Here is a 27,318-nt window from a genome sequence, read left to right on the forward strand (position 1 = left end):
TGAAACCACTTTGGCTACCTCTGACCTTCACACATTCATTCTCTTCTTGGCCTCACAAGGCTCTCAGACCAATCTATCTAAATACCATATGACTTTATATTAATGAAATAACCACAAATCCCTTTAGATCAAAGCCTGACAAGGGCCAGGCTGCACACCCTGTGGGTTGGCAGGATGGGACCTTGCCCAAGGATCTACACTGCCAGGAGAAGGGGCTGGCTGTGCCAAGCAGAGCAGCACTCACCTTCTCAGCCCCGCACCCAGCTGCTTCCCTTCCGTGCCTCAAGCTTCCTGGTCTGGAAGACTAACTTGCAGCCTCATTAACTGCTTCATCTCTGCTAATTTGCACTATCCCACCCCCAGCAACATCACAAACCTCTCCAGCAATCTGAAGGCAACTTGAGCTGAAATGCCTTTGCTGCTGAGTGAATAGCACCAAGGCTTGTTTTACTGCTTAGAAATCTTGACAGAATCAAACAGGTCAATGAATAATCCATTTTAAAAATTCATACTAGAGGTGCTGGGTAACTGGATACCACACCTGCCTAAATTTATACATCAGGTGACAAACCCTAATGAAAAACAAAATGAAAGGACCCTGCAGAGCACGAGTTGGGTGCCATATAGTTGGGGTCCTGGTAAGCAGTCACTTTGTGCAAGAGCAGCTCTGTCCCTTGCATCTGCACAGCAATGCTGTATGGGTTTAGATGATCTGCACTGGCATCAGGAGGTTGTTTTTTTTTCCCCAGCTTGTGGCTTTTAAACCTCAGCAGTGCTAAAACGTGCTGTGGGCTTGAAGGGAACACGTGCAGCCCATGGAGTGAACTGCAGCCCAAACAGCTGGGGCTCCCTGTCCTTCTCATAATGAATTCCTCCTGGACGGTGTTTCAGGGGATTGCTGGGATTTGAGGAGAGAGGAGGCGAGCTGGAAGCATGACAGGCTCCAGGTTTATCCTTGAAAGCCCCCGTGCTGCAGAGCCTGGGGCTGCATTTGGCAGCCTGCCTGAGGGGAGATGTGGCAGAGGCTGCCTGGTGCTGTAGGAACTCAGCAATCCTGCCAGCCAGCTATGCCGGAGAGAAGCCTCCCTCTTAACAATGCATACAGCAGGCCAAAAGCTGAACACCTTCCCAGGCAGGAGGTGAAGTAAAAGCTCAAAATAACTTAAAATAAGTCCTTCCTGCGCTCCTGGCTAGAAAGTGGCTGTGTCAGAGCTCTCCCATCGTGTGCCTGGCCCACCTGGGAGAGCAGGGTGCTGAGCAAAGTCGTGCTGCACCTTCCAGCACGAGAGATGCAAAAAGTAGGTCGCAGAGAACCCCATCCCAAAGTCAGCAGCAGAGCTGAGGGGAACCAGAAGTCCTGAGCTGTTTTGGAGTCATGTTAAATAATGAAGCAGAGAACTGAATAAATTAGCTCAGCATCTATTTAGGTCAGGCCTCTGCGTTTCTCCCAGCCGCCTCCGTGTGCCTCCTCCCCGCAGCCATCAGCTGCTCCGCGCACGCTGTGCCCGTGGATCCGATCACTCCTTCCCAGCAGCGCGCAGCTGAGCAGGTGTCACATCGGCTGCACCATTCCCCCCAGCTTTGGGAGCAGCAGGAGTGCTTCCTTTTCCATGACTGGGGCAAAACGTGTTCTGGAAGATCACATTTAAGTCACAAGCATGGGCTGAGCGCACATGGCTGCTCCCTTCCCGGCATCATCCCCGGCACAGAGCCCTGCACGAAGCCACTGGGTCTTGCTCCATGGGCTTGCAGCTGGCCAGGAGCCACATCACTCTGCTCTGCCTGCTCATCTGCTGCCAAGCCAGCATAGCCTCAGAGTCACCATCCAGCTATTTTCCATTCCCAGCTTCCAGCCACGGCAGCATCTCCACCTTTGCAAACCATCCTTCCCCACTTCGCAGGTGTCCCAGGCTCAGTTTTGTGGTTGCAGTTGTCATTTGTTGGTTTGGGGACATCCAGACAGACTGACCAAGCTGATCCACACAAGGGAATTGGATTTTAAACCCCTAAGGTCCCCTCAGATTATTCAAATGCCACCAGAAAAATGCAACTACCATACAGTCAGAGAAAGAGAGACAGAGAATCTTTAGTCTTGAGAAGAGTGAGAGGGAATCTCCTCAATATCTATAAATATCTGAGGGGTGGGTGTCAAGTGGAGGGGGCCAGGCTCTTTTCAGTGGTTCACAGTGATAAGACAAGGAACAATGGGTTCAAACTTGAACCTAGAAGATTTCACCTCAACATGAGGAGAAACTTCTTTACAGTGAGGGTGACAGAGCACTGGAACAGGCTGCCCAGGGAGGCTGTGAAGTCTCCTTCTCTGGAGACTTTCAAAACCCACCTGGATGCATTCCTGTGTGGACTCCCCTAAGTGATCCTGCTTTGGCAAGGGGTTGGACCTGATGATCTCTTGAGGTCCCTTCCAGCCTCTGATATACTGTGATACTGTGATATATATATATAGAGAGAGAGATAGAAATAGGGATAGAGATATATAGATAGAGATACAGATATATAAATAGATAGAGATAGAGACCTTTATTTACATGTTTCTCAAGCCTGAGAACATTTTCCCTCTCTGATGTCCACAACATCTCATGGTTTCCAGCAATCAGCAAGCTGGATAAACACCACCAAGAAGAAATTTATCTGCATCAAGGGCTGCTTCATCTCAGCCCAGCTGCTGCACTGACAAAACTTAGAGGAAACACAATTGATGTGGTCCTCTCCAATCCTGCAGATAGCTGGAGAAGGTCTCCAGTGATGAACCCAGTCAGAAGAAGCGGGCAGGGTGTAGGCAATGGAAAATGAGATGTTACTAAGTTTGGCCAGGCTTAGCTGGCTCCTCACAGGTCCCAGCCTGTGAGTCACTGGTACGTGGGCCACCAGCACAGCCTCCCCTCTGGAGGAAGGAGCGGAGGTGGAAAAATAACAAGAGGAAACCAGCTGTTAGTAGTGCCAGCCCTGGGGAGAGTGGGAGGAGGTGGCAGGCCTGGAGAGAAAGGTCAGGAGTGAATTGCAGGCTGCTGCCTGATTTTTCCTGCTGCCTTCATAGTGGGAAGCTGTTTACAGGAATACACTCCAGAGATTGCATGGAGGGTCCGGGCTGATCTGAGGAATGGTCTCTGGGGGGGAACAAAATCATCTGAGGGCAGCCAGGAGTGATGTAGCTTATGTTTGTGGTCCCTGCTCACCCCTCTCTTCTGGTTGCTCCTCTGATTTCTGATGGGCTGAGTTTGATTACCCCACGGAATGCAACGTTTGGCCCAGAGCAGACCTTGTAAAAGAAGACACACTTTGCAGCAGGACTCAGAACAAACAAGTCCATCTCTCCAGGGTGGCTAAACACCAGTGCAAAGTGTTTGTTCCCCAGTCCCTGCCCCATCATAGTGCTGATGCCCACCCGCAGCTAACCCAGAGACTCCACTGTTGCTCTTTATGCTGATCCTTGGTGACAGTGGTGGCAGGGGGAGAATCAGATGGCTAGACTATGAGCCAGTGACCTTCTTCCTTGGCCAAAGACAATGCAATCAAAACATTGCTTTGGAAAATAAAAGACTGCAGCTCTTCAGGCTCTTCTAGTGCCCCAGCTCTCAGAGAATCATTGAATGGTAGGGACTGGAAGGGACCTCTGGAGATCATCTAGTCCAACCCCTCTGTTAATGCAGGTACTCCTGGATCAGTTTGCACAGGAATTTATCCAGGTGGGTTTTGAAAGTCTCCAGAGGATACTGCACAGCCTCTCTGGGAAGCCTGTTCCAGTGCTCTGGTACCCTCAAAGTAGTTTCTTCTTAAGCTCAAGTGAAACCTCCTGTGTTCTAACTTGCACCTGTTGCCCCTTGTCCTGTCACTGGCCACCACCACTGAGAATAGCCCAGTCCCATCCTCATGACCTCCACCTTTTAGGCATTTACAAGCCTTGATAAGATCCCTTCTTAATCTTCCCTTTTCCAGGCTAGGGAGCACAAGGTCTCTCAGCCTCTCCTTGCAAGGGAGACGCTTCTGTCCCTAACCATTATTGTGGCCTTATGCTCTCTTCAACTGCAGAGCCCAGAACTGGGCACAATACTCCAGGTGCAGCCTCACCAGGGCATTCTAAGTGACAGTGCACCCAGAGGAGTACACAAACCTCAGGTACTATTCCTATGACTTTGCCATGAGCACAGGAGCATTTTCAGGGCTGTGCCATGCCAGCTCCCCACCCCATAGGGATACTGGTGGCTGTGGATCAGCACTTCAGCCTCCCTTTGCCTCACAAGAACTTCTGCACTCCTGAACCCTCCCATCTTACAGTTGCCATCCTGGAGATGTCCCTTCTCCCTGGCTGGGACCCGTGCTCCAACTTTGAGCCCGAGAGTGTGATCTGTTATGCTCAAGCTCCCTCTAGTGCCTCTATGTCCTGGTGCCTCTGCTTCTCCAGGTGGCTTCTCCGGAAGAGTGTTGGTCATTTGTCTGTGGGGGACTGTCCATCACCCTCACTTCCAGCCAGCATCTCTAGCTTGGGCTTACAGCACAGCCAAGCCCCGTTTGCCCACAAGCTGGGAACAGCCCTAAAACTGCCCAAAAGCCAGCACATCCCACCAGTGCAGGGACCTCTCGGGGACCTGCCAGCTGGATCAACCCTGCCTCCACTCGTTGGGGGACAGGAGGAAACAAAAGTGGCATAACCCACAAGATGCTCTTCCTGACATAGGTGCAGCCCTGCACACCATAGCTCCACTTCAGTGGTGTCTGCAGAGAGCAAGGTGGAAGGGTGAGGGGTGACAAGAGCCTGAGCTGCCCTGAGAGCAGACCAGGCTGGAAGTGGGCACCCTCCCTATGAGCCAGCTGTGATAGCCAAAAGTATCACTGCACTGTCCCCACTGCTTGATATCTCTACATGAAGGAGCAGCTCTTAGGGGTGCCCCACAGTCCATGTCAAGGAAAGTCAGATGGGGTTCTTCTAAGAGCATCTGGAACTGATACCACTGATTTTGTCCAGCATGAAGGACGCTGCAGAGGCTGCCTGCATACCAGGGCACTGGAGAGCTAAGCTGTCACACTGTGTCCTGCACCCTACAAGAACACAGCCTTCTCCTCATCTTATTCCTGTGGAACCAGGGAGGAAATTTCCCAATTGGGAATCTTTAAAACATGAGGGAAAAGGCCCAGTCTTTTCTGCACTGTGATAGAATGGAAAAATCCTGCCACCTTTTTATGGCATTGCCTTTATTTTGAGAGGCACAAGTGAATTGCCTAAAATAATACAGACTGGGAAAAAATAGCCTGGAAACCAAAGGCCCTGTACCAGTACATGGGAGAGAGAAACAGACATTCCTGTCAGTGACTGGCTGCTTGCAAGAGCAATTACCTGCTCTGCTTCAAGTTCAGACACCTGTCAACCAGCTTTTCCTATTACAAAAAATGGGGGGAAGTAGGTTATCCTTGAAACTGGAATGAAAATATGCAAGAAATAAAAAGCTAATACAATTCAATTTCATTATTTATCTTATTTTCAGCAAGACCTAAGTTGCAAAGTGTATTTGGCTTTGTTGGTTTGGTTTGGTTTGGTTTGGTTTCATTCTGGGCAGCTGTTATTAGCAAATTGTGGCAGCTTGCAACTAGAATATCAGTTCTTCACAAAACCCTCCTTGATATGCAAACTTCTGAATTTATTTTTTTTCTAATTCTTTCCATTGTAGTGAGTTGTGGTTCTAAAATATTCAGACATGGCTGTGGCCAGTTAATCACAGCCCATGGCAGAGAGAAATTCTGACTTTCCTGACAACCCAAAGAACTGAGCTCAGGAGAAGACAAAACTGAATCCCAGAGGCATGCATTGCAGAAGGCAGAAAGAAAGAGGCTGGCGGGTCTCCTTATCTTAGTGATGAGGTGATGAAAACTCTTGATATTTTTTCACTCATATCTGAGCCTTCCTTTGTAGGAAGAAACAGAAGGGTTTGTTTTATGATTTCAGCTATCTTTTCCAAGTTCTTTCAATATCTCACAACAATTATGGCTGTTGGAGTCTTCCACAGGTGCTGCTGGAACCACATGTGACAAGCAGTCAGACAGGTGGAGATTACAGAAGCTGTGTTCCATGCCCAGGTGATAGACAAGACCTATAAGCCAAATTATTAAAATCAAACTGTGGACATGCATTCAGTATGATATATTCAGAGTAGTTTATAAACCACTGCAGGATATTAGGTAATAAGGATGCTCCAAGGCAGCATCAAAAACCCTTGCTTACCACTGGATCATCAAGACCCCTGTGCTCTGCTGCACTGCAATGTCTCTAACGAAGTGTTACTGAGAACAGTTGGCCAGTCTGAAACCTACAATCATACTTTTAGTGATTACAGACTTAATTAGTGCGTGTTAGCTCAAGTGTCATCTATTCAAGGAGCTGTGCCCATTCAATAGGATGATAATTACTCCAGCTGCAAAACAATTATGAAAACAAATCACAGGTTACAACAAAATTCTCCTCCTCCCTTTGACAACAGTGGGCTTGGGCAAGCTTGGCCTTTGGTTCTCCTTTTCCCTTTCAGGCTTTCCCACGGGAGACATCCCAATCCATAACCACAAATGCTTCCCCATGGCATCACTGCTGTCAGCCCCACAGCCAGCCCTCTGCAGAGGCACAGGAGTGCTGGGGCTCCGTATCACAAATCTTCCAGCGCTTAGGGTAGCAAGCGCTGCTCTGAGACTTGATTCTAGCCCTTGGCCACTGGCAGCTGGATCCACTCTCCTCCAGCTGTGCTGCCCATGCCAGCGATGCCTGGTCCTGCTGCCATCAAAGGAAAACAGCCTTAGTGCTCTGGTTTGGTTGGCACTTTTGCAAAGCAGCTGCACCAGGGATAGACACAGCTTCATCTGCCCATCACAGTCATCATTTTAGGATCTTTCAGATATTAAAGTATTTAAGTCTTGGTCTGTGTATTTTGCAGGAGTGAGACTTTAAATTTGCAGGCCAGCATGGCCAGGCACAGCCAGACACAGCATGAAACCCTCCTGTACTGTGCTGTGTCTTTACCGCAGCCAAGCTGGGTGCCAGAGGCAGTGGGTGTTCGGGGGTCACCGAGGTGGCAGAGCCAAAGCTGCTGATTGTCAGCAGCCTTTATGCAGGGGCCTGTCTTCCACACAAATGAACAGTGTTTAATGAATCCATTGAGAAGAAAACATCCTTTCTGTAATTAGTAAAATCATAGAATGGGTTGGGTTGGAACAGACCTTAAAGATTATTTAGTTCCAACCCCCTTGCCATGGGCAGGGACACCTTCCACTAGACCAGGCTGCTCAGTGCCCTGTCCAGAGACACCTTCCACTAGACCAGGCTGCTCAATGCCCTGTCCAACCTGGCCTTGAAAGCTTCCAGGGAGAGGAATGTTGTATTTAAGTGATTCTCTACTTCTTTTGAGGGGCAGATTCATCTGCTACACCTGTGGGCAGATCGCATATATAACTACCTTAATATATCTTTTCCTTATAATACGCCACAGTGTTTTTTACAGTATTAAGCTTTTTATCATTGCTTTTCTGGAGCTGTGTTAGGATGGAAAATTATATCAACCAACAATACACAAAGTTGAAGCAGTCTGTTCCTTCAATTCCAGCACTGCTTCAACAAACACCAAGTAAGCTTCTGAAGGCTAATTGTACTTCCCGCGCGTGGCACACACTGCTGGACCTGCAGATAAATTGCTTCCGAATTCACCCGGGCAAGGGATGAAGCCCCTCATGTCCCATGATCAGGCAGTGCCACCAAGCGCAATAGCGGCCCCGAATCTCCCTGCGGTGCCACCCCGCTTGTGCCGCACGCCCCGGGAGAAGCCATGTTGGTGGGGGGACTGGGGTGGGGGGGGGACCGTGTTGGTGAGGGGACCGTGTTGGTGGGGGGACCGTGTTGGTGGGGGGACCGTGTTGGTGAGGGGACCGTGTTGGTGGGGGGACCGTGTTGGTGGGGGGACCGGTGTCGCTAAAACACCGGGGCCCGCGTGTTGTGGGATCCTGTTGCTGCAGGGCCCTCCCGGCGCACCGGTCCGGGGCAGGAGGGCCCTGCAGGGCCGGGCCAGTACAAGGGGCGGCACAGACCAGCCATACAAGAAAGGGAGCGGGCAGGCTGCTGGGTGGAACTTTCTCGCTGACGGCGCCTGTTGCACACCGGAGCGACGCGGGGTTCCGGTCCGGTACCCCATTTCCCAGCAGCCCCCGCAGCTCGCCCTTCTCTTCCGGCCCGGTGGCGGCGGTGAGTGTGTTTCCGCGCAATCCGGCGCCATCCGTGCTCCGGCGGTGGCGGCGGGGATCCCCCGGGCCGGGGCCGAGGAAGTCCCACTGGGCTGGGAGGGGGCGAGACAAAGCATGAGGCTGTCGTGGGCCGGAGAAGCGGGAGAGGGGCGGGAAACCGAGGGCTCGGGGTCGGTATCGCGTCCAGTCGTGGAGGGAGAGCCCCGAGGAGGCTTTGAGTGGGAGGTTAGGGTGTCCCTCCCTGTCTCTCCCAGACTCAGGGGTGTCTGTTCCTCCCGCAGGTACAACCATGGCCAAGTCCAAGAACCACACCACGCACAACCAGTGTAAGCCGGGCTCGGCGTCCCGCACTGATGCGGGGAATGGGCGGCTCCGGGAGGAGGTGGGGAGGGGCCGCGTCGCTTGAGGTGGCCCAGGGCTGTCTTCGGCGGAGAGGTTTTAAGCGGCTTCTTTGAGCTGCACGGTTACGGCAGCCGAATCTTTCTGTTTTGCGGCGATATGAGCTCACCAGGGAAGGAGGCAGTGGCACGGCAGAGGTTAAGTGGCGTGTGTAAGGAAAAGGGCTCAGCACGAGGCGGGGCTTCTTTGGGTTCAATGTAAAAATAATCTGTAAACAGAGAAAAACCAAGATGTTACTGAACAGCGTTCAGTGTGTGGTGCTTTGCCATCCAGAGATGATCACAAAGGGAAAACAATTTTCGTTTAGGGTTGGGGATTTTTCAATAGTGCTGTAAGTTAGCAGTTTTGTGAGTAGGTTCTGCTTGGTCTTAACCAGTGAAGGATGGTGCCCGTCAGCGCTGAACCCAGGAGGCTCAGCTTCTTCATGACTGGGGTATTTTGTCATGCTAGTGGTATATTATTAATGAGGAACCTGAAATCTGTGAATGAGCACAGCGTGCACAGAAATGAGAACAGAATTGCTTTTAGTTTGGTTAAAAAGGGGTTATAAAATGTTCTATTCTACTTTGTTTTGATGGGGTCAGCTGCACTTAAAAGGTTATTAATGCAACTGTTTCATAGTAGTAGAAATTGTAGTTGAAATTGTTGTCTTGTCTTCCACATAGCCCGGAAATGGCACAGAAATGGCATCAAGAAACCCAGGTCCCATAGATACGAATCTCTCAAAGGGGTGAGTATTTCTGCTGAGATTCCCAGGCTAAGCCATTGAGGCTTCACTGTAAAAAAAAAAAAACACAAAACAAAACAAAAAAACCCACAACAACCCCCCCCCCCCCCGCAAACCAACCAACCAAAAAAATCCTCCAAATGTGTTCTTTGTAGTCTTATTTTGACTGACACACCCTTTGCAGACAAGGGTTTGTTTTTCAGGGGGTCAGAACCGTGGTAGTTTCTGTCTCTGTTGCATGCCTCCCATGCACCTGTATATTTCCAATGCACGTGAAATCCACCCTTCTATGTTTACTGCTTTTAGTTGTTGGCCACTTTCGTCTGTGCAGGTGGCTATCACAAGCTGCTGCTTCCAGTGAAGCAAGCATGTCGGTAGTTCTTCTCCTTTTTGAATCCTGCTATGTCCTGCTTCTCTGTACCCTTCAATAGTAGTTTACTGCCTGCATTAATCCAGAGAAATTCACTCAAAAGAGGAAAGGAATTGGCGTTTCTGGGCAAAGTGTAGGAAAATGACAGCATTTTGCTTTTTTCTGGAGTTAGACAAGTGTGCAGCAGGATCTTTTTTCACACTTGGAAAACAGGACATGCTGGTTGTGGGGAGAGTTGTGATTCTGCTTGCTCTGTAGAGAAGAGCTTTTTGGAGGTGACAAAAGATGCTTGCCTTCTGCATGGCTCAGTGAGGGTGCAGTCCTGCTCTCTCCTGTCTGGCAGTCTCAGAGGCTGTCTCCTTGTGCTGAGTGTGCTTGAGTTGAGATGTTTATCAGTGGAACAGTAGCTGATAGCTCTGAGAATTGGTCCTAGCCATGACAGGATGCTTTAGCCAGCCATTAGCTGACAAAAACTCTTCTCTGTGCTGGTATTTAATTCTTTCCAAGTGAAAAGCAAAGGTCTGAGGAAGTAGCCTTGTTCTTTGCCCAAGGGTTACATCTGTATTTGCTCACCTGCCAAAGCTGAGTTGTGGTATTACAGATCCACAATGTGTTGTGACATGGAAATGAAATTTGTCTTGTTTGGTCTTTATTGCTGAGGTTTGGGGGTTGATTGTTCATGGAAATTAAGGAAAACAACTAGTTAAAGGATGGTTACAAGTGGCTAAAATAATTTCGTTGATGTAAGAAATCAGGAAAAAAAATCTGAATTTGGCTCAGCCAGTGTTTGGGAATAATTGGAACAATCTGGAGATGAATGTTTTTATGTGTGTTCCTTCTACAGCATGGCTTGTTTTCTTCCTTGTTTTTATAGGTTGATCCCAAGTTTCTGAGGAACATGAGATTTGCAAAAAAACACAACAAAAAGGGGCTGAAGAAGATGCAGGCCAACAATGCCAAGCAGGCTGCTCAGCAGAAAAAGGACTGACGTGGTTCAAGATAGAAGCAGCAGTTTTCCTGTTGGCATGTGTGTTACAACGTTTTTATAAAAATAAAACTGGGTGTAACCAAGTCTTTGCTTCCTGGATTTGAGGAGAATGCTCCAGAAGCCTTGTTGGGCTGTATTTTTGATGCCAGTCATGCATCAGGCCTGCATGTAGTGAGCAGTATGTGGTGTGGTTTTATTTGTTGGTAGATCAAACCAGCTGGAGCTGTGGAGAGGTGAGGTGTTAGTACTGTCAGCCTCTGCATGCACAAAGTAAAACAGCTGCTCTCTCAGTGCTGTTCTGCTCTAATTGTTGGGGCAGGTCATCAGTGTTCAGTAGTTCAAAGTCTGTTTTCAAGTTATGGAATAAGTGTATCAGAGTTATAAGGCATTGGAACAGGCTGTCCAGGGAGGTGGTGGAGTCCTCATCCCTGGAGGCGTTGAAGATAACGTGGATGGGGTGTTTAGGGATGTGGTTTAGTGGTAGTAGCTTAGTAGTGGTGGGATTGTGAGCTCCAGGTGAGTGGTTGGACTTATTTCAAAGGTCTCTTCCAGCTTCAACTGTTGTATGATTTGATGTTTCTTTAGTGAAATGGTTCTTGAGTGAAACTAAACAAGAAACAACTCGTTTGTACAAATTGAAGGCACTGTGGCCTGGACTCTGGGGTGACAGTATTCAATACAGGTAACTTTTTTTATCATGGCATGAATGTGCAGTTCTTACCTCAATGTTTATGATCATCCCTAGTGCTGTTAGAGCAAGTTAGGTTCTGCTTTGCTGTTGAGGTAAGCTGAGTAGAGCTACAGAAGTCCTGAAGAGTGAGAGCGTACTGAATGCTGGCTGTGGTGTTGGAGATCGTAGCACTTTGTGTTAAAAGTGTGTTGAAACTGTTACTGGAACTACTGTGGGGATGTGTAAGGTTATAGGATTATATCAAATAGCCACACTCTTCATGGTTGCTGGATTTTAGTGGACTTTTGTTGTAGTAACAAAGAATTAACCCACTTGACAAAAAGTGCTGACTGGTGAGGTGACAGAATCACAGAGTGGTAGGGGTTGGAAGGGACCTACAGAGACCAAATCCAACCCTGAGTCCCAGAGTAAGATTCAAAAGCTGAAGGAGGTGCTTGTGGCAGGGGTTTGTAAGTGCTATCCTGTAGATCAGAAAAGGGCTTTGCCCTCAAAGTCCCTGGTTCAGGAGGTACTTTTTTATTGGAGAAATGAGCCACCTGGTACAAGCAAAGAACTGTTCCTGAAGTTGCAGTTCCAGCACTTGTCCACCTGATGGTGTAAATCCATGGGTTGGCACAAGGGCTGGAAGTTGAGAAGTGTCTTCTGGCTGCAGTAGAGCAGCAGAACACCTGCTGCATGAAAAACTAAATCTGTTTGAGCTGATGCATCCAATTGATGTAATTGATTTTATTTTTTTAGTAGTTTATCCAGTTACCAAAACACAAATGTTTTGGTAACAAAGTCAACACTTTGAATTTTTTGTGGGTTGCATTCAAAAGTTTTCCCAGTTCCCATTTTTTAAGTGTTTGTGAGTGATAAAAACCTACCACCCAGCCCTAACCAGGCAGTATAAGCTCAGTCATAAAACCCATAAACTGTATTTTCAGGTAATACTTGCTAACTTCAAACTCAGGAATCAAGGGCTTTTAAAGTCTACAAGCCTCAGCTGTCTGATTCCTACTGTGTGCATCTCTTGGACTGTTGTGGAGGTTGACATTTGTCAGCTGAAAGAACATAACTGCTGTGTGAGAACAGTGTGCTGGTCTGGAGGGATGCTGAGCTGGGGACAGGGCATGGTCACAGGGCTTATACCATCAGGTAGCCTCTGCTAAGTACGAAAGACACAAAGGGTCTGGTCTCTGCTGCCCTCAGGTGTGTCAGAAGGTCAGCTGGTGAGAGGTTCCTTTTGTTAATCCTCCCTGGAGAAGGTTTGGTTGTTTGGGGGGGTAAGTGGTAGGTCACCCACAGACATGCACGGTGCTTAAATCCTGCTGGCCTCGGTGGTACCCAAAGTGCCTGTGGGTATGGGAGTTTTCAAGCTGTGTGGCTGATGCCTGCCCTACTCCAGTGAGTCTGTCTGCAAAGGTAAGACTGTAGCTGTGGCTGAGGTTAGCATGCACCTCAGCTACTGCCCAGAGCTGCCTGGCAGCCCCCTGCGGCTCTTGCCAGGGCTGGCAGAGAGACCTAGTGCAGAGATGTGTTCCCTTGGGTTGCTGCTGGTGTCGGAGGAGACACAACAGCTGGTCCAGCTGTCTTAAGGTCAGTCCATGGCACCTATGTCTAGTGACAAGAGTGGAAAAAAAGTCTCTGAACAGAGGACTTGGTGTTTGTCAGGCTACACCTTAACCTGTCTGCCTGCAAATCTCCACCTTGGGTTTATGTTCTGCATCTTAAATCTCTAGCACTAAGACTTTTCCATCTCTAACCCCAGAGCATTTGTGTCATGAGAGTAGCTCACCCACAGGATGTGGTTTGAGGGGAGAGAGGCAAGGGTCAGGCTGAGAAAAGGATGTTGGCATGTCAACGAGAAGCAGAGAGGAAGATTTTGGGCTTCCTGTGGCTCCACCAGGCAGCTCCCCCAGGCCTGCTTTCAGGAACAGCTTTTCATCTGGCTGCCCTTCATGCTGCCCTTCAGAGGGACAGCTTCCCAAATATGGGCTTGCTGACTTTCTGACCAAAATAGCGGCTGCGTGACAAAATGCAGCGGGGAGGAACGTAACCTTAATCCAGGCATCATTGTGTGGCAGGAGACAGGAATCTGGTGAGCTTCACAGCAGCTCGGTGTCAGGTTTGTTGTCTGCTCCCTGCACACGTGGTGGTCCTGCTGGGCACTGCCCACATTCAGCTGAACACCTATAGCGTTTTCTAACCCTCTGACAGCTCAGTCCATAATTTCCCTCCTCCTTGTAGAGGTTTCCCCAGCCTACAGAATCACAGAATCAGCCAGGTTGGAAGACACCTCTGAGATCATCAAGTCCAACCAATCACCTAACCCTAACTAATTAACTAGACCATGGCACTAAGTGCCTCATCCAGTCTCTTCTTAAACACCTCTAGGGACCTTGACCCCACCACCTCCCTGGGCAGCCCATTCCAGTTGGCAATCTCTCTTTCTTTGGAGAACTTCTTTCTAAGATCAAGCCTGAACTTCCTGCTGCACAGCTTGAGACTGTGTCCTCTTGTTCTGTTGCTGGTTGCCTGGGAGAGGAGACCAACCCTCACCTGGCTACAACCACCCTTCAGGTAGTTGTGGACTGCAAGAGAGAGTATGTACTGGCATGGCCTCCTGCTGGGTCTTCAACTTCTTGTGCATTGTTGGTCAAGTGAGGCTGAAGATCTTTTTCTGGGAGGATTATGCATACATAGCCCAGGAGGCAGACCTGGCAGCTGTGGCCCACTTGAAACTTATTCCTATTATGCAGAGCTCTGTCAGCTCTGACATGTCAAAACTTCAAGCCTCTCAGGACTAAGTCTTTGGTATCCTGCAGGAAGCCAGTGAGCTTGAGAGCCTCTCTGCTCATCTCCTGCTGTACAGCAGACTGCACAGTTCATGCTTGCTGCGGCTGTACGTCATACTTGCTGCAGGTGGTTTCTCCTCCTGGCAGTTAAGAGGACAGCATCAAGTTCCAGCTTGGCTTCTGTTTTCCCCTTTCGTTGAAAAAAAAATAAACAGGGAGCAAAGGGCATGTAACCAAATACTGAACCAACTCATCTGGCAAAGGTGAGCCATCACCCTGAGAGCCAAGAGCACAGAGCTGGGGAGGAGTTTATTGGGGATATCCATGTTCCCAGTGGACATGAAAAGCAGGGCTGGGTGCATGTTGCTCTGTCCCCCTTTACCACCTCTCAGTGTGTTCAAGCAAAAAGCAGCAAACAGAACATGAGTTCTGCTTTGCCCAAGTTTCAAGGCTGTTGCAGCTGTTTTTACACAGCTGGGGTCTTGTGCAGTGAAATAACAGAATGTTAGGGATTGGAAAGGACCTCCACAGATCATCAAGTCCAACCCCCCTGCCAAAGCAGGATCACTTAGGGCAGGTCACACAGGAATGCATCCAGGTGGATTTTGAAAGCCTCCAAAGAGGACTCCATAATCTCTCTGGGCAGCCTGCCCCAGTGCTCCGTCACCCTCGTTGTAGAGCAGTGTCTCCTCGTGTTGAGGTGGAACCTCCTGTGTTCTAGCTGGTACCCATTGTTCCTTGTCCTATGACTGGGCACCACCAAAAAGCCTGGCACCTTGATCCTGACACCCACCTCTCAGAGGCATTGCTAAGGTCCCCTCTCAGCCTTCTCCAGACTAAACAGCCCCAGCTCTCGCAGTCTTTCTTCATAGCAGAGATGTTCAAGTCCCATGATCATCCTGGTAGCTTTCTGTTGGACTCTCTCCAGCAGATCCCTGTCTCTCAATGTTTGACTGATGAACCTTAGCTCATGTTCTGTTGCTGCTGCCCTGCTGACAGTTTATGACTGGAGGCGAGATGCAGAGGTTCTGTTAGGAAGTTGTGTGCAAAGCGTCCTCAGATCTTCCTGCTGTCACTTAGTTCACAGCAAAGCTCTACTGAGGGTTGAAGAGAGGCATCAGATATGTTTGGCAAGATGCAAACCAGGGTAGGAATTAAATCTGCTGCCAGTGAAACTAGGAGATCAACTGGCTAAGAACTGGCTGTGTCCAGTGGCATGGGCTGCTGCCACCTGCCAGCACAGCTCCTGTCTCTGCTGGGGGAGTTAAGAGCACACAGCTTTAGGGACTGTTGTAGAGAGTGGGAAATGGCTTTTTGCCTGAGTTGATTTTTTTTCAAATGATTGTTTCAGTGACTTGTTTTTTGTCCCCAGGCAGTGCACGTGGCCCTGTGTCCCATCACTTAAGGCTTTGAGCACTGGAAGTTCACCTCACATGTAGGGAAAACTGCACATTGATTTGGAGTTCCATGGATACAGGGATTCCTTTCTGTGGTTTTCATTCACAGTGAGCACATCACCTCTGTGGAGGCTTCAACCAGGCTGATGATGTCCTGGTTGCTGTATTTTCAGCCATCTAACCCACTTGACAGCATGTCATGTCATGTTACATTCCTAAAGCAGCTGTTGCTGTGCTGTAGCCAGCAGTGAAACCCAGCCACAGCACTCTGCCCTGCAGCATTTGCTGTCTCACCCTGGAGGACAGTCAGGGTGTTAAGACAAACTGGTCCTGAGGCACCTTTTCTGACTCCATGCAGAGCCTGCTGACCTGCTGGCACCTCTGGTCTAAGGACTAAAGAAGACAAAATAGTGGTGGCATGTCTGCTCTTGTAGGGACAAGTTTCAGCTGCTACAAGACCTCTGTCCTCTCTCCAGCCATCACCTTTCCTGTTTCACCCTCAGAAAAGAGTGGGCAGCCAGCAAGGTTGTGGCTTGCTCCTGCCTGTGCTGTTGAACTGAGAGGGAAGGGCTGAGGCACATGGCCAAGTGGCTCTTTGCAGTCATTTTCCCCAGGGCCATGGCATAGTCCAAGCCTCCCTCAAGCCACCAAGTTGACTGAAGGGAGTAGGATAACCTTATTTCTTCTTTCCTTCACTGTTCAGTGAGCCAAAGCCTGTCAGTAAGCAGTGGATAGTATCTTGGAGGCATCTTTGTTGCATCTCAAGATCTAGGTGGGACAGGAAGATAATGGGGCTGTTGAGACATGATGTGAGAGTGTGGGCTGCCTGCAGGCTGGATGGATGTGGCTGTGGGGAAACCTGGTGCTACCTTGGCTTGTGGCCAAAGTGCAGGTGTTTGCAACTCTGTGGTGGTTTCCAGGCCTGAGAACCTCAACTGTGTCTTCAGAAGCAGGTCTCAGTAGGAAATTACTTCTGCTATGCTGGGGAGTTGGAAAATTATTATTTTTTGTTCTCTAGGCAACAGATTCATTGGAAAATGAAGACAATGATGCCTCATAGTATTTCCTGTCATAGGATTGCTTGAGCCAACATATTTCTGTGTCTTTTGGCTTCTGGTGCCATGGCATTGAAGGCTTGGGACCCTTGCAGACACCCCTCTGAAGGAGTCTTTCAGGTGTTTGCATTAGCAGTGTTCACAAAATCTCCTGGGGTTTAAGGAAAATCAGGTGCTGTAGCTGACAGGGGTTCATGATCTCTGTGTCTCTGATGTTACAAGCCCTGGTTGGGCAAGACATGTGATGCTAGTTGTCCAGGGGGAAGACATGGCTGTGTCCTTCCAAACAGCTGCCAGCCCCTCTCAGGCTGGTTTCCACCTCCAGCCTGTCTGGTCTGAATGATGTTCTGTCATTATTGCTACCAACGAGAGGCTGTGTCACATCAAGTGCAGATGCTCAGGGTGTTGTTTCTGCAGAGGGCAAAGAAAGCAAAAGCTGGGTCTGGGAGGAAGGCAGAGGGCTGGTGCAGCAGGCACAGGGGCACTGGTAGAGCAGCACACTCCCCCAGGGCTGAGGGCAGCATCCCTAAGGGCTTGCAGCGACACAGTCTTGCCTTGCCAATGTTTACTCTACTTGAGTAAATGTTTTGAGTTTAGCAACATGACTGCAATGTGTGAGCTGTAATTCGATGGGAGGAGGCAGCTATGTGCAGGGGAGCTGCTAATGCCACAGGAATGCCACACTTCCTTGGGACAAGGAAAGATGGCACCCAGGGCCCTTGGGGACAGCATAGCTTGTCCTCCCTCCTCAGCCCTGCTGTCATCTTGTGCCTGGGCACCAAGACCCAGAGTAGAGCTGTGCCTTGCTCCAGGCCCCTGTGGCCAAAATGGGTGTGATTTCTGAGTGAAAATTGGGTGTTTTGGTTGTTGTATGGCAAGACTCCCACCCAAGGCTGCTGGAGGACCATGAAATGCCATTGGGCTGCTGCTGCCTGCCTCCTGCCAGGCTGACTGAAATGGGAAGGAGGCACCCAGTCCCGCATAGGAACGGCTTTTATTCGTGTTTCCAATGAAACCTGAGATCTTTCTGCATGCTCTGCAAGGTGGCCATCAGGATGACAGAGAGGAGGAAGAGTCTCCCTTCAGGAGAGCCGTGGCAAGAGCAAGGAGGAGAGGACCTGTCCCTCACCCATGGAATTCAGTGATAGCATCAGTGGTTGTTAATTCACATTTCATCACTAAAATGCTGCCCATGCTCCAGTTAAACCAGCAGGCACCAATGCCTTCTCCTGATCCTGCTTGCCGTGGCAGGGATGAGAAGATGCAACACCACCAAGTGTTCATAATCCTGTTGGCTGAGCTTTGCCACTGGGCTGACAGCAAAATACCTCCTTGGATGCTTAAAGCTCCATCTGCGATGTCACCTTGCCAGGCACAGCTCACAGGCTCTCAGCAGCCCCAAGGAGTGGCCCCGTTACTCAGGAGTGTGGAACCAGGGTGAAGCTCTCACTAACCCTCCAAAGAACAACCATCTGAGGCACTTTGTATTAACATGTTTTATTTTTCCCAGCAGCCACCTTTCTCAGCTCTCAGCCTTCATGCTGGTAGCCAGGGGACTTAAGCAAGGAGATGAGATGGAGAACTGGAGGAGTTTAGGAGATTCAGGTTGTTGATCTGGCCTCAGATTTATTCAACTCCCTTCATAAACTCCAGGAACTCTGCCAAGGGGAAGACATTGGAGACAAGGGATGTGAGGTGGGACTGAAGTAACCTGGCAGCTGCCAAGTATGGTTTTGGCAGCTTTCCCTAGCCCTGTCTTCTATTGCATCCCCCTGATGGGCAGGAGGCCAAGGGGGAATGGCTACTGCTCCCTTGAGTGTGGCGAGGACAACTTGTGACTCCTGCTGGAAATGTCACTGGAGCCCAGAGTCACCCTCGGTTGCCACCAAAATGCCAAAGGCGAGTGCCCAGGGAGGGGTACAGCCACTGGCTCAGCTCAGAAATGGTCTGGGGATCATTTCAGCAGCACTGCATTCAAACATACAGCCCTCCAGAGATGGTACTTTGTGTGCACGGGGCAGGAAGGGGTGGGCAGGTCTCTGGTGAAAAGCAGCACTGCTTCAGTGCAAGCTGGCTTTCACAGCATGGGCACAGATAAGGCAGCCCTTGCTACCACTTCACAAGCATGAGACACCCCCCCCCCCCCCCCCATCTCTGTGCAAACACCAGCTGTGGTCAGGTGTATTGCCCAGTGCCTCCTGCATGAGTAGCTGCCTGTTCAGGAAGCCAACCAAGGCCATGGGAGCTGCCCAAGAGACGCTCAAAGGCTTGCAGCCAAACTGCACACAAGGGCAAGTCCTACCATCGTAGTCAATCCTGCCATCGTTGTTTTTATCCCCATCTTTCATCAGTTCTTCTATGTCATCCTCTGTGATGGTCTCCCCTGTTGCCTGCAGCATGATCTTCAGCTCCTCAAGGTCGATGTAGCCGTCAGCGTTTCTGGACGAGGACAGAAGAGCTCAGGAGCAGGTCGACAGGCTGGGGAAGGGAAGCTAGGCTGGTTGCACTGCTCCCACCACCCCACCATCCTGTGGTCACAGCTCTTACTTATCAAACATCCTGAAGAGATCTGAGAGTTCCTCTTCGGTTTTTCCTTTGCTGTCATCTTTCATACACCGGACCATCATAACAAGGAACTCATCAAAGTCTACAGTGCCACTGCCTGGAGGCAGAACAAACACCATCAGCTGGTGCTGCAGCGGGTGGAAGGGGCAATGTCAAATGAGAGATGACACTTCCCTTGAGTAACCAAAGACCAAAACTCAGCAGCAGCCCTGCACCGAGAGGCGTTTTCAGGATGTTGGAGTGCCTGAGGCCCTGCACTGACTTCGTCATTGAATTTTTAACTCTTGCAGTCATTTTGCCAAGGCAAAACGAACCAAAAGTCCTCCTGGAAGCACCAATGAATGAAAAATCCTGCTAAGGAGATATCTTTCCATCTCACCTAGATGTTAAAAATAGATTCTGCAGAAGGCAGGTATCCGAGCAGCAGAGTTTTGCAGCAGCAGGAGGTAACTGTTGTTTGCAGTGACACAGCACTTTTCCTGCTTTCCTGATGTTTAACTGCTTTGGAGTTGGCACTTGCTACATTCAGCCTATGTTTTGGGTTTTAAAGGGATCTGTGCAATCTCAGACTACCCCCCTTCTGGAATTAGTTCAAGCAGTTTGATCATTATAGGAATAGTAATTTCTATAGTTTATCTTTGCCTGGAAATGTCCTAAAGGAACCATGCCGAAGTTTGGTGGGTGTTCAATGTCCTTCAAAACCATAGCACTGCAGGTTGCTCCCCAAAGACTATCTCCAGCATGGATTGTGCCAGTGCTACACAGATGCTGAGCACTCCCAACCCACACCATGCCCCTAATGCCTGTGGATATGGGGATGGTGCTTGAAAGACTGTAAGAACCCCAAATTTCTTACCATCCTCATCCACTTCATCTATCATCTCCTGCAGCTCCTCAGGAGTGGGGTTCTGCCCCAGCATCCGCATCACCTTGCCCAGCTCCTTGGTGCTGATGCAGCCATCCTCTGCCCCCAGCACGAAGATGTCAAAGGCAGCCTTGAACTCTGGAGAGAGAAGGAAGAAGAGCTGAGGGGGAAGGTCTTGCACTGCACCTTGATCCCAGGGCAAGGGGGCTTGTTCAAGGTACGGTCTCCCCTGCCCATGCACCCCAGCACTGCCTGGCTCGGCATGGTGGAGACATCTGGACATATGCACAGGAACTGCCTTGCTTGAAATGCTGATGGATCAGAATCCGTGGGTCTAGTTCTACTTTGGCCAGTCTAGCCAAAGCATTTGGGGGATGTAATTGCTGAAGCAGGCTTGACTGCTGGCAGGGGAGCTTGTCTTTAGTTTGTGCTGGTCAGGTTGAAGATGCACCTACCATTTTTTTGCTCTTCTGTCAGCTGCTCAACCTGTAAGGAAAACACAGTGACCAAGTAATTTTTCTTCATCGGTATCACTAATTGTCAAAAGGATGTGTTATTTGTTCAACAGTCTTTGCAAAGGACAACAGTTACCTTTGTGGGCTATATGGTATGTATCACCAATGTGGTTCTGACACCACAACCTTTTGAAGTCTAAGACATTCTTGCCCTTGAAAGAAATTATTCCCAATTCCTTTGACATGAGCATAATTTCTCTAGAGCAGCAGCAACATCTGATGCATGGCAGAAGTAGCCTTTGCACAAGCAGAGGAGACCAACTGGGAAAAGCATTTGTCTCTGTCAGCTCTTTGGGGATGATTTCTTGCTGCTGGTAGGCTTCACAGCAGGATGGCTGCACTCCTGAGGGCTGGCTACAGGTGGGATGTGCTGAAGAGGTCCTTGGGTAAGGAGAGGCAGACAAGACCATCCCTGGTAGCTGTTTTTCAGGTATAGATTCAGGAGACTCTCTGCACTGTCCAGAGCATTAAGAGATCTGCTTCTACCCAAGTGAGATAAAGGTTTCTGCCTCTGACAGGAGCTGCTGTTCCCTTTAGCCTGTTTTGGGTATCTTCCGAAAGAAATGGGCCATGGAGCTTTAGGCATTAGCCAAAAAGGGCTGGCAGATGGTTCCCAAACCCTCCCTAATTAATTCCCCACAAATGATCATTGACAGCTTATTAGTCAGCATAATTAATGAAATTAATGAAAATTATTAGTGAATTATGAAATTAATAAAAATCAGTAATGCGGGGAGCAAAGAGGAATCCACCAGCTCTGTGCTGTACCTCTTTAAGTGCTTAGCTAAATCTGCTGCTCACACCACTGTGTCCAGCTGCCCCTTTGGTAGCATCCCTGCAAACACTGACTTTTCCTTCCCATGCTGGTCTAGAGCCTCTCTGGATTCAGACAGACATGACTCACTGCCAGGACTACTTCTGGCCCATGCAGAGAGTGCCTGACCACACTAACGTCTCCTTACTACCACCTCCATGTGAGCAGTTCCCAGCAACCATCCCCACCACATTCTGGTTGGGGCAGAGCCCTGCAACCCAGGGTTGTGGCACCCTGGGTTTGAACAAAGGCTGATGGTTTTGTCCCAGAGAGCAATGATTTTGCAAAAGCCATCTGCAAATCCTTCCCACTTACAGCAAGAGGCAGGGAAAGTACTTTTTCTTAGTGGGACAGAGCACGTGGGCAGGAGGCAGAAAGCCTTATCCTACTCCCCATGCACCAGGAGGTGAAGACTTTCACATCAGAAAGCACTAAGGATGGCAGCAGGATTGCTGTTTCAGGAGGAAACCCAACCCACTGAGGCCCTGGCACTGCTGAAGGCAGGCAGGCAGCTGCCAGCCCTTCATGGCTATTGTTTTGGCAGAGCAAGAGGAGCCACAACACTCCTTCTGCTGATGTCCACAGCCACTATCCTGCTGCTCCAGTAACATGACCCTCTTGGTGTATTTGCTATTTATAAGCTCGGGTGAGAGAGGTGCTAGAGATAAAGATGAGCTCCCCAATTGTTCCCAGGCTTTGGTATTTATCCTTGTAGCCCTTTATCTGGACACTTGTCCCTGGCACTGTTCTTAGCACCACTTAACAGAGCCTAAAAATGTACCAAAAATAGCTTTGTGTTTGCACACCCTTATCTAGGCATGAGTGGGCAAGATGAAAATCCATTGGGTTCTCTGGCTGCATGTAGGGAATCTGGCAGAGACATAATATTAATATATGCCATTGGCAGGCAGAAAAAAAATACTCAGTTTTGAAGCTTCTTTGACTACTGTAGTGAGAGATGTAGAGCTGTGCTGTATGTAAATTAAATGCAGTGTAACTGCAGAGTGGCACTTGTATCACAGAGCTATCTCCTGAGCTGTTTATAATGCACTCTGCACATGGCTGCTGCTCACAGCTTTATTCCACTTTTCCCTCCATATCACTACAGGGACAGGTTCCTCTAGCTGCAGTGTGGGAAGGCAAGCATTAAGCTCACACCACTGCACTGCACAGATGTGGTAATGCCACATCTGCTGTGTTTTGTTTTCATCAGCTCTCCTTTTCATCCTGTGTTTCTATTTGATGTCAAGCAAAAGTCCTTGATCATGTTTTTCCCAGGTAAAGATTTTCTTATGGTTAAAATCTTGGGGAACAGATCCACCAAAAAAGGCTGTGCTTGGCTTGGACTTGTTTTGCCTCTGTAGAAGCGCTGGCAGGTAATGCCCAGGACTTGAGCCCCACGTTTACTAACATGCCCTGGCCTTTAAACCAGTAGCAAAATCCTTATGGGAGTCCATCTGGTTTTTGGTGTGGCCCATTTCCCTGGCCAAGGGCCCTGTGTTTGGAGTAAGGTTTGAGTTGTTCTCTGTTGCTGACATTCCTTTTCCTCAGCTATATTCCTCCGTGGTCCAACTCCACTAAAACCCACAGGCTTTGGATGAGGAGGACCTTCATCTGTGGATATGTTCCCATTTCTGGGGAAGAGATTTGGAGAGAGGCTGGAACCTGTGGGTGGGGAACACTTTCTTTTCAGGGCTTTCTGCCCTTGCTGCCAGCATGCTGCCCCAGCTGACAGACAGACACTTCTGGCTGTGAGTAACACCAGCTCACAAAGCACTGCAGCCTTTCTCCTTAGGTATGGGCATAGCAATAAGGAAAGGACTTGTGCCTTGACTCACAGGGAACTTATTTAATTAAAAAGTTTAATTAGACCTGAACTTTGATTTTTACAGGTCATATTTTTCCCCCTTTTTGAGGTATTGGTTGGAGCACTCAGAGCAGTGTTGTATAGCCTCTCCTGAGCCTTTTCACACTTTTGGGAACACTAGGGGATTTCCACTTCACAAGGTTCAGGGCTGACTGAAGAATTGGAGACGTGTGAGCATTTCCATTATTTAGTTCAATCATGTATCAAGTACTAACATTCTTCCCCCTAAAAACCCTGAAATTCAAATAGGATGTGTATGATGTATTTTTTTTGTGCCCTTGGTTAAAATCAAACCTGATCAACTATCTATTTAAAAACAAAATAAGCCACACACCAAAAAAAAAAAAAAATCAAACCCAACTCTTAACTCCAGATCTGTAAAGGATACAATAGAAATCTACACAATCTAGAATCTATTTTCATCCTCATTCCACTCGCTCTCACTGTTGTCTACATTACAAAACAATACAGTGTTCTTATTACAGACCCAAGAGGTTGGGTTTGCACAGTGAGCTGTGCAGCTGTGTAAGTTAAAATAGCCATCAGGATACTCTGCATTCCCCTGGAGCATAGCTCACATTCTGCATCTCAGCAGAGATGATCTCAGGAGGCAAAGCAGAGGAGAATGATTGGAAATGACTGAGAAAAGCCAAGGGATTTTTTTTTTTTTTTTTTAAATCTCCCAGGCAATTATTCAGCTAAGGAAGGGGGAAACAGAGCCATGGCAGAATCATAAAGCAACGGAAAGAAGTTAGGGCAAAGTCTAACCTATATAAATAATGATTATTTAACGGGAAATGGTCTCTGCTTTGTCTGGGCTAAAACCTGGAGCAACCTCTTAATCTTTCAAGGTTTTGTTGAGATCTGTAACCATCTACAGGCCATCTCCCTGCCTTATGGCAGGGAGCCAGGGGTGCAATTTGCAAATAGTTCAGCAGCACAGTTGAGCGTTTCACACTTACAAGAGGTGTGAAACCTTCAGGGCCACCCCTGGGAAAGGACTGTGTGGTGGATGCTGATGTTGACTGAAAGTTGCCACGCTACAAGAATTTCTTATTTGAGTTTCTCCGTCATAGCTTTAGCGAACCTGCTCTAAACCCCCCCCCCCAACCCTTTAACCCCCCTAAACTCTTTAACCCCCTTACCAAAGCCAAGCGCCAAAGGGAGGCACTTACCGCTGCCTTATAAATGTCATCCATGGCTGGCGAGGGTGGGCGCAGGGCCGGGGGACGTCACGGTCACACTCTGCCAGCGCTCCCCCGGGGAGCCCGGCTGATATAGGGGCTGCCCGCCCCGGGGGATGTGACCAGCCCACCGGCAGCCCCACACGCCCATCCCTGGCCCATCCCCATCCCCACAGGAATGCCTCGCCTGCGTGCCTTGGGACTGGGACGCTGCCGAGCCCAAGGCTGGCACGTCCGGGGCCAGCCCCACTTTGGGGCAGCTGGAGGTTTCCTTGTAACTTTGATACAGGAAGGTTTGACAGGACCCTTATTGATATATTGCAGTATTTGGCTGTCCTGGCTGGATGCATGCCACCGTTTCACCTCCACCTCCTGCCTGTTCCCCCCTGGAAGCTACGTTAGAAAGATTTTACTGTGCTTAATTAAAGCAGGTAATGCGGGAAAGGCACGCCTCCCAAAATAGCCCCCTCCGGCAGCACATGTCCCCCCGGGGTGCTGGGGGCTCCCTGTCTCCTCTGCTGGCTTGTCCCCAAACCCACGGGGGATACCCTTGGAGAGGCAAACGCTCTGTGTGTGTGTGGACGGGAACGAAGGACTGTGCAGTCCCAGGACCACAGCGAGGAGAAGTGTGGAGAGAGGGAGCTTTGCCTTCGTCTCCTGCATTTAGCTGGGACTGCAAAATGGGGTGGAGGGGTAGGGTGGCTATCAGCTCTGCTTGATTTCAGGGATAAATGCCGGTTCTTTAGGAAACCAGCACTCACTTCACCCAAGCAGCAAGCTGACCTCTCCCTGCTGCAAACAAGGAAAATCCACACTCCTGGATTGACACACACCCGCCCCCCCACCCCCACGATGGAGAGCAAAACACACCAAAGGCCTCCAAGTGATGACCGGTGTTTTCTCAGTGCAGGGAAAAGCGTTTTAATCCACAGCAACCACAGCAAAACCTCTATTTCTGATGACTCAAGACTCCCTCTTGTGTCCAAAGGAGCTACGATGGCTCGGGTGTCTCAGGGTGACAAAGCCTCACCTCCAGCTAGCTCCTAACAGCAAAACTGAAAATACTGTGAATGAAGCTGTTAGGTTTCATCTCTTCTACAAATCCTTTCTCCCTTTAATAGAAGTCGTGTTGCATGATAAAACCTGCTGCCCCCACACAGTGCCTTGACAAAGTGACATTAGCCTGCGAGCTGGGGTGGTGTCAGCAGGAAGGGAGGGCACTAGTAAAAGAAGCACCCTGGCCCCACACCACAGCTTTCCAGGTTTTGCAGTCCCCAGAGGTTAACTTGCTGCAGAGGCTGCTGTGAGCTGCAATCCTGCAGGCTCCCACTGGGTTTGCTTTATCCACGCTTCAGCTGGTCTCTGCTTTTTCTCAGTGTAGGGATAGCAGATGCCATAAAAAGGAAAAGAGTTGTATTTAAGGCATTAAGTTTTGAAGTATCTTAGTCTTCAGCTCTGGAACATAGAATCACAGAATGGCTTGGGTTGGACAGGACCTCCAAAGCTCATTTAGTACAACCCCTCTGCAGTCAAGCAGGGGCATCCTCCACTAGATCAGGTTGCTCAGAGCCCTGTTGATGCCAACCTTGAACGTCTCCAGGGATGAGGTCTCAACTACCTTCCTGGGCAACCTGTTCCAGTGTTCCACCACCCTCATGGTGCAGAACTTGTTCCTAACATCTAACCTAAATCTACCCTTATCTAATTTCAAACCATTGACCTTTACTCTGTCACTACAGGCCTTTGGAAGCAGTCCCTCTCTAGCCTTCTTGTAGGTTCCCTTCAGGTAATGGAAGGCTGATATTAGGTGTCCCTGTTTCTGGACCCTTCTCTTCTCCAGGCTCCTTCTCTTCCCAGCTCCCTCAGCCTGTCCTGATAGGTGGGGTGTTCCAGTCTCCTGATCATTTTCACATCCCTGTCAATTTCATCATTCCCCCAGGATATATTGATAGCTAGGATTGCCCTGACCCAGGTGCAGGACCTTATACTTTGCCTTACTGAACCCCATGAGATTCTCCTCAGCCCACCTCTCCAGCCTGTTGCTACACTCCAGTCATAGGATTCATCCCACCAAGCCTCAGGGACGGCTACCAGGTCACAGTTTTCTAATCACAGTTATTTTGGTTGCCTTGAACACAGAAAAGGCAAAACAAGCTGCCAGGGGCAGTAGTTATTTTGCTAAATGGCATTGGAGCCTGTCTTTCGGTGAGGGCACAGGCTAGGATGGGGGACCACTGAACCATCACCCAAACCCTCCTATGCACCTCCACAGAAACCTCCCCAAGGAAGTGCTGTCCCAAGGCTAAACTGCAGCCTCGAGCTGTTTTCTTCCCCTCAGGATTCTCTGCACAGACAGCAGGCCAGCTGGTGCTGGCCCCAGGCACCATGGCAGAGGGCAAGGACTGTTCTGAGTCATCCTCCCGAGAACAGCCACTGGGATGTGTCAGAATATAACCAGGGTCGATACATGACAGGAGCAGGAGCTCTGACATTGCCTTCAATGGGTCACGGCCACACTCCTGGACAGCTGGGATGAAATCCAGATTAGGATGAGGAGGAAGGGTCTCTGTCTGCTTAGGGGAAATCTGGGCCACTGCCACCACGCATACTGACACAGGAAAACCACACTTCTGGAAACACTTGCAAAACAGAGTCATGCCTGGAAGGGACGGATGAGATCCATCTGGCAGTCAGAAGTGACTGTTCCTCCCAGGGAGGGAGGTGCAGGCGAGGGGCATCATGCCAACCCCCATGCTTGGTGCTAGGAGTCAAACTTTCCAGCATCTCCTGACTCTCTGGAGCAGTTTACTGATAAAATAATTGAGGGTTTGTAGAGAAACTTGGGGCCTCTGTCCAGAGGAAAACCATCTACTCC

The 27,318-nt window shown here is 49.4% G+C and overlaps 1 protein-coding gene and 1 long non-coding RNA gene across 2 annotated transcripts; one reads left to right on the plus strand and one right to left on the minus strand.

Moving 5' to 3' along the window:
• Positions 1–8,192: 8,192 nt before the first annotated feature.
• Positions 8,193–10,787, plus strand: LOC128971899 (uncharacterized). Its single transcript, XR_008489247.1, has 4 exons — positions 8,193–8,230; positions 8,511–8,555; positions 9,294–9,358; positions 10,600–10,787. It is a non-coding gene; the product is annotated as an uncharacterized LOC128971899 (long non-coding RNA).
• A 7,329-nt stretch (positions 10,788–18,116) lies between these two features.
• TNNC1 (troponin C1, slow skeletal and cardiac type) lies at positions 18,117–24,523 on the minus strand. Its single transcript, XM_054387284.1, has 6 exons — positions 24,435–24,523; positions 20,519–20,549; positions 20,055–20,201; positions 19,181–19,295; positions 18,936–19,072; positions 18,117–18,291 (listed from the first exon to the last, which is right to left on the minus strand). The coding sequence occupies exons 1-6, from the start codon at positions 24,456–24,458 to the stop codon at positions 18,260–18,262; spliced, it is 486 nt and encodes a 161-aa protein (XP_054243259.1). The 5' UTR covers positions 24,459–24,523; the 3' UTR covers positions 18,117–18,259.
• Positions 24,524–27,318: the final 2,795 nt, after the last annotated feature.

The sequence above is a fragment of the Indicator indicator genome, chromosome 15 (genome assembly GCF_027791375.1).
Source record: "Indicator indicator isolate 239-I01 chromosome 15, UM_Iind_1.1, whole genome shotgun sequence".
Taxonomy (NCBI): domain Eukaryota; kingdom Metazoa; phylum Chordata; class Aves; order Piciformes; family Indicatoridae; genus Indicator; species Indicator indicator.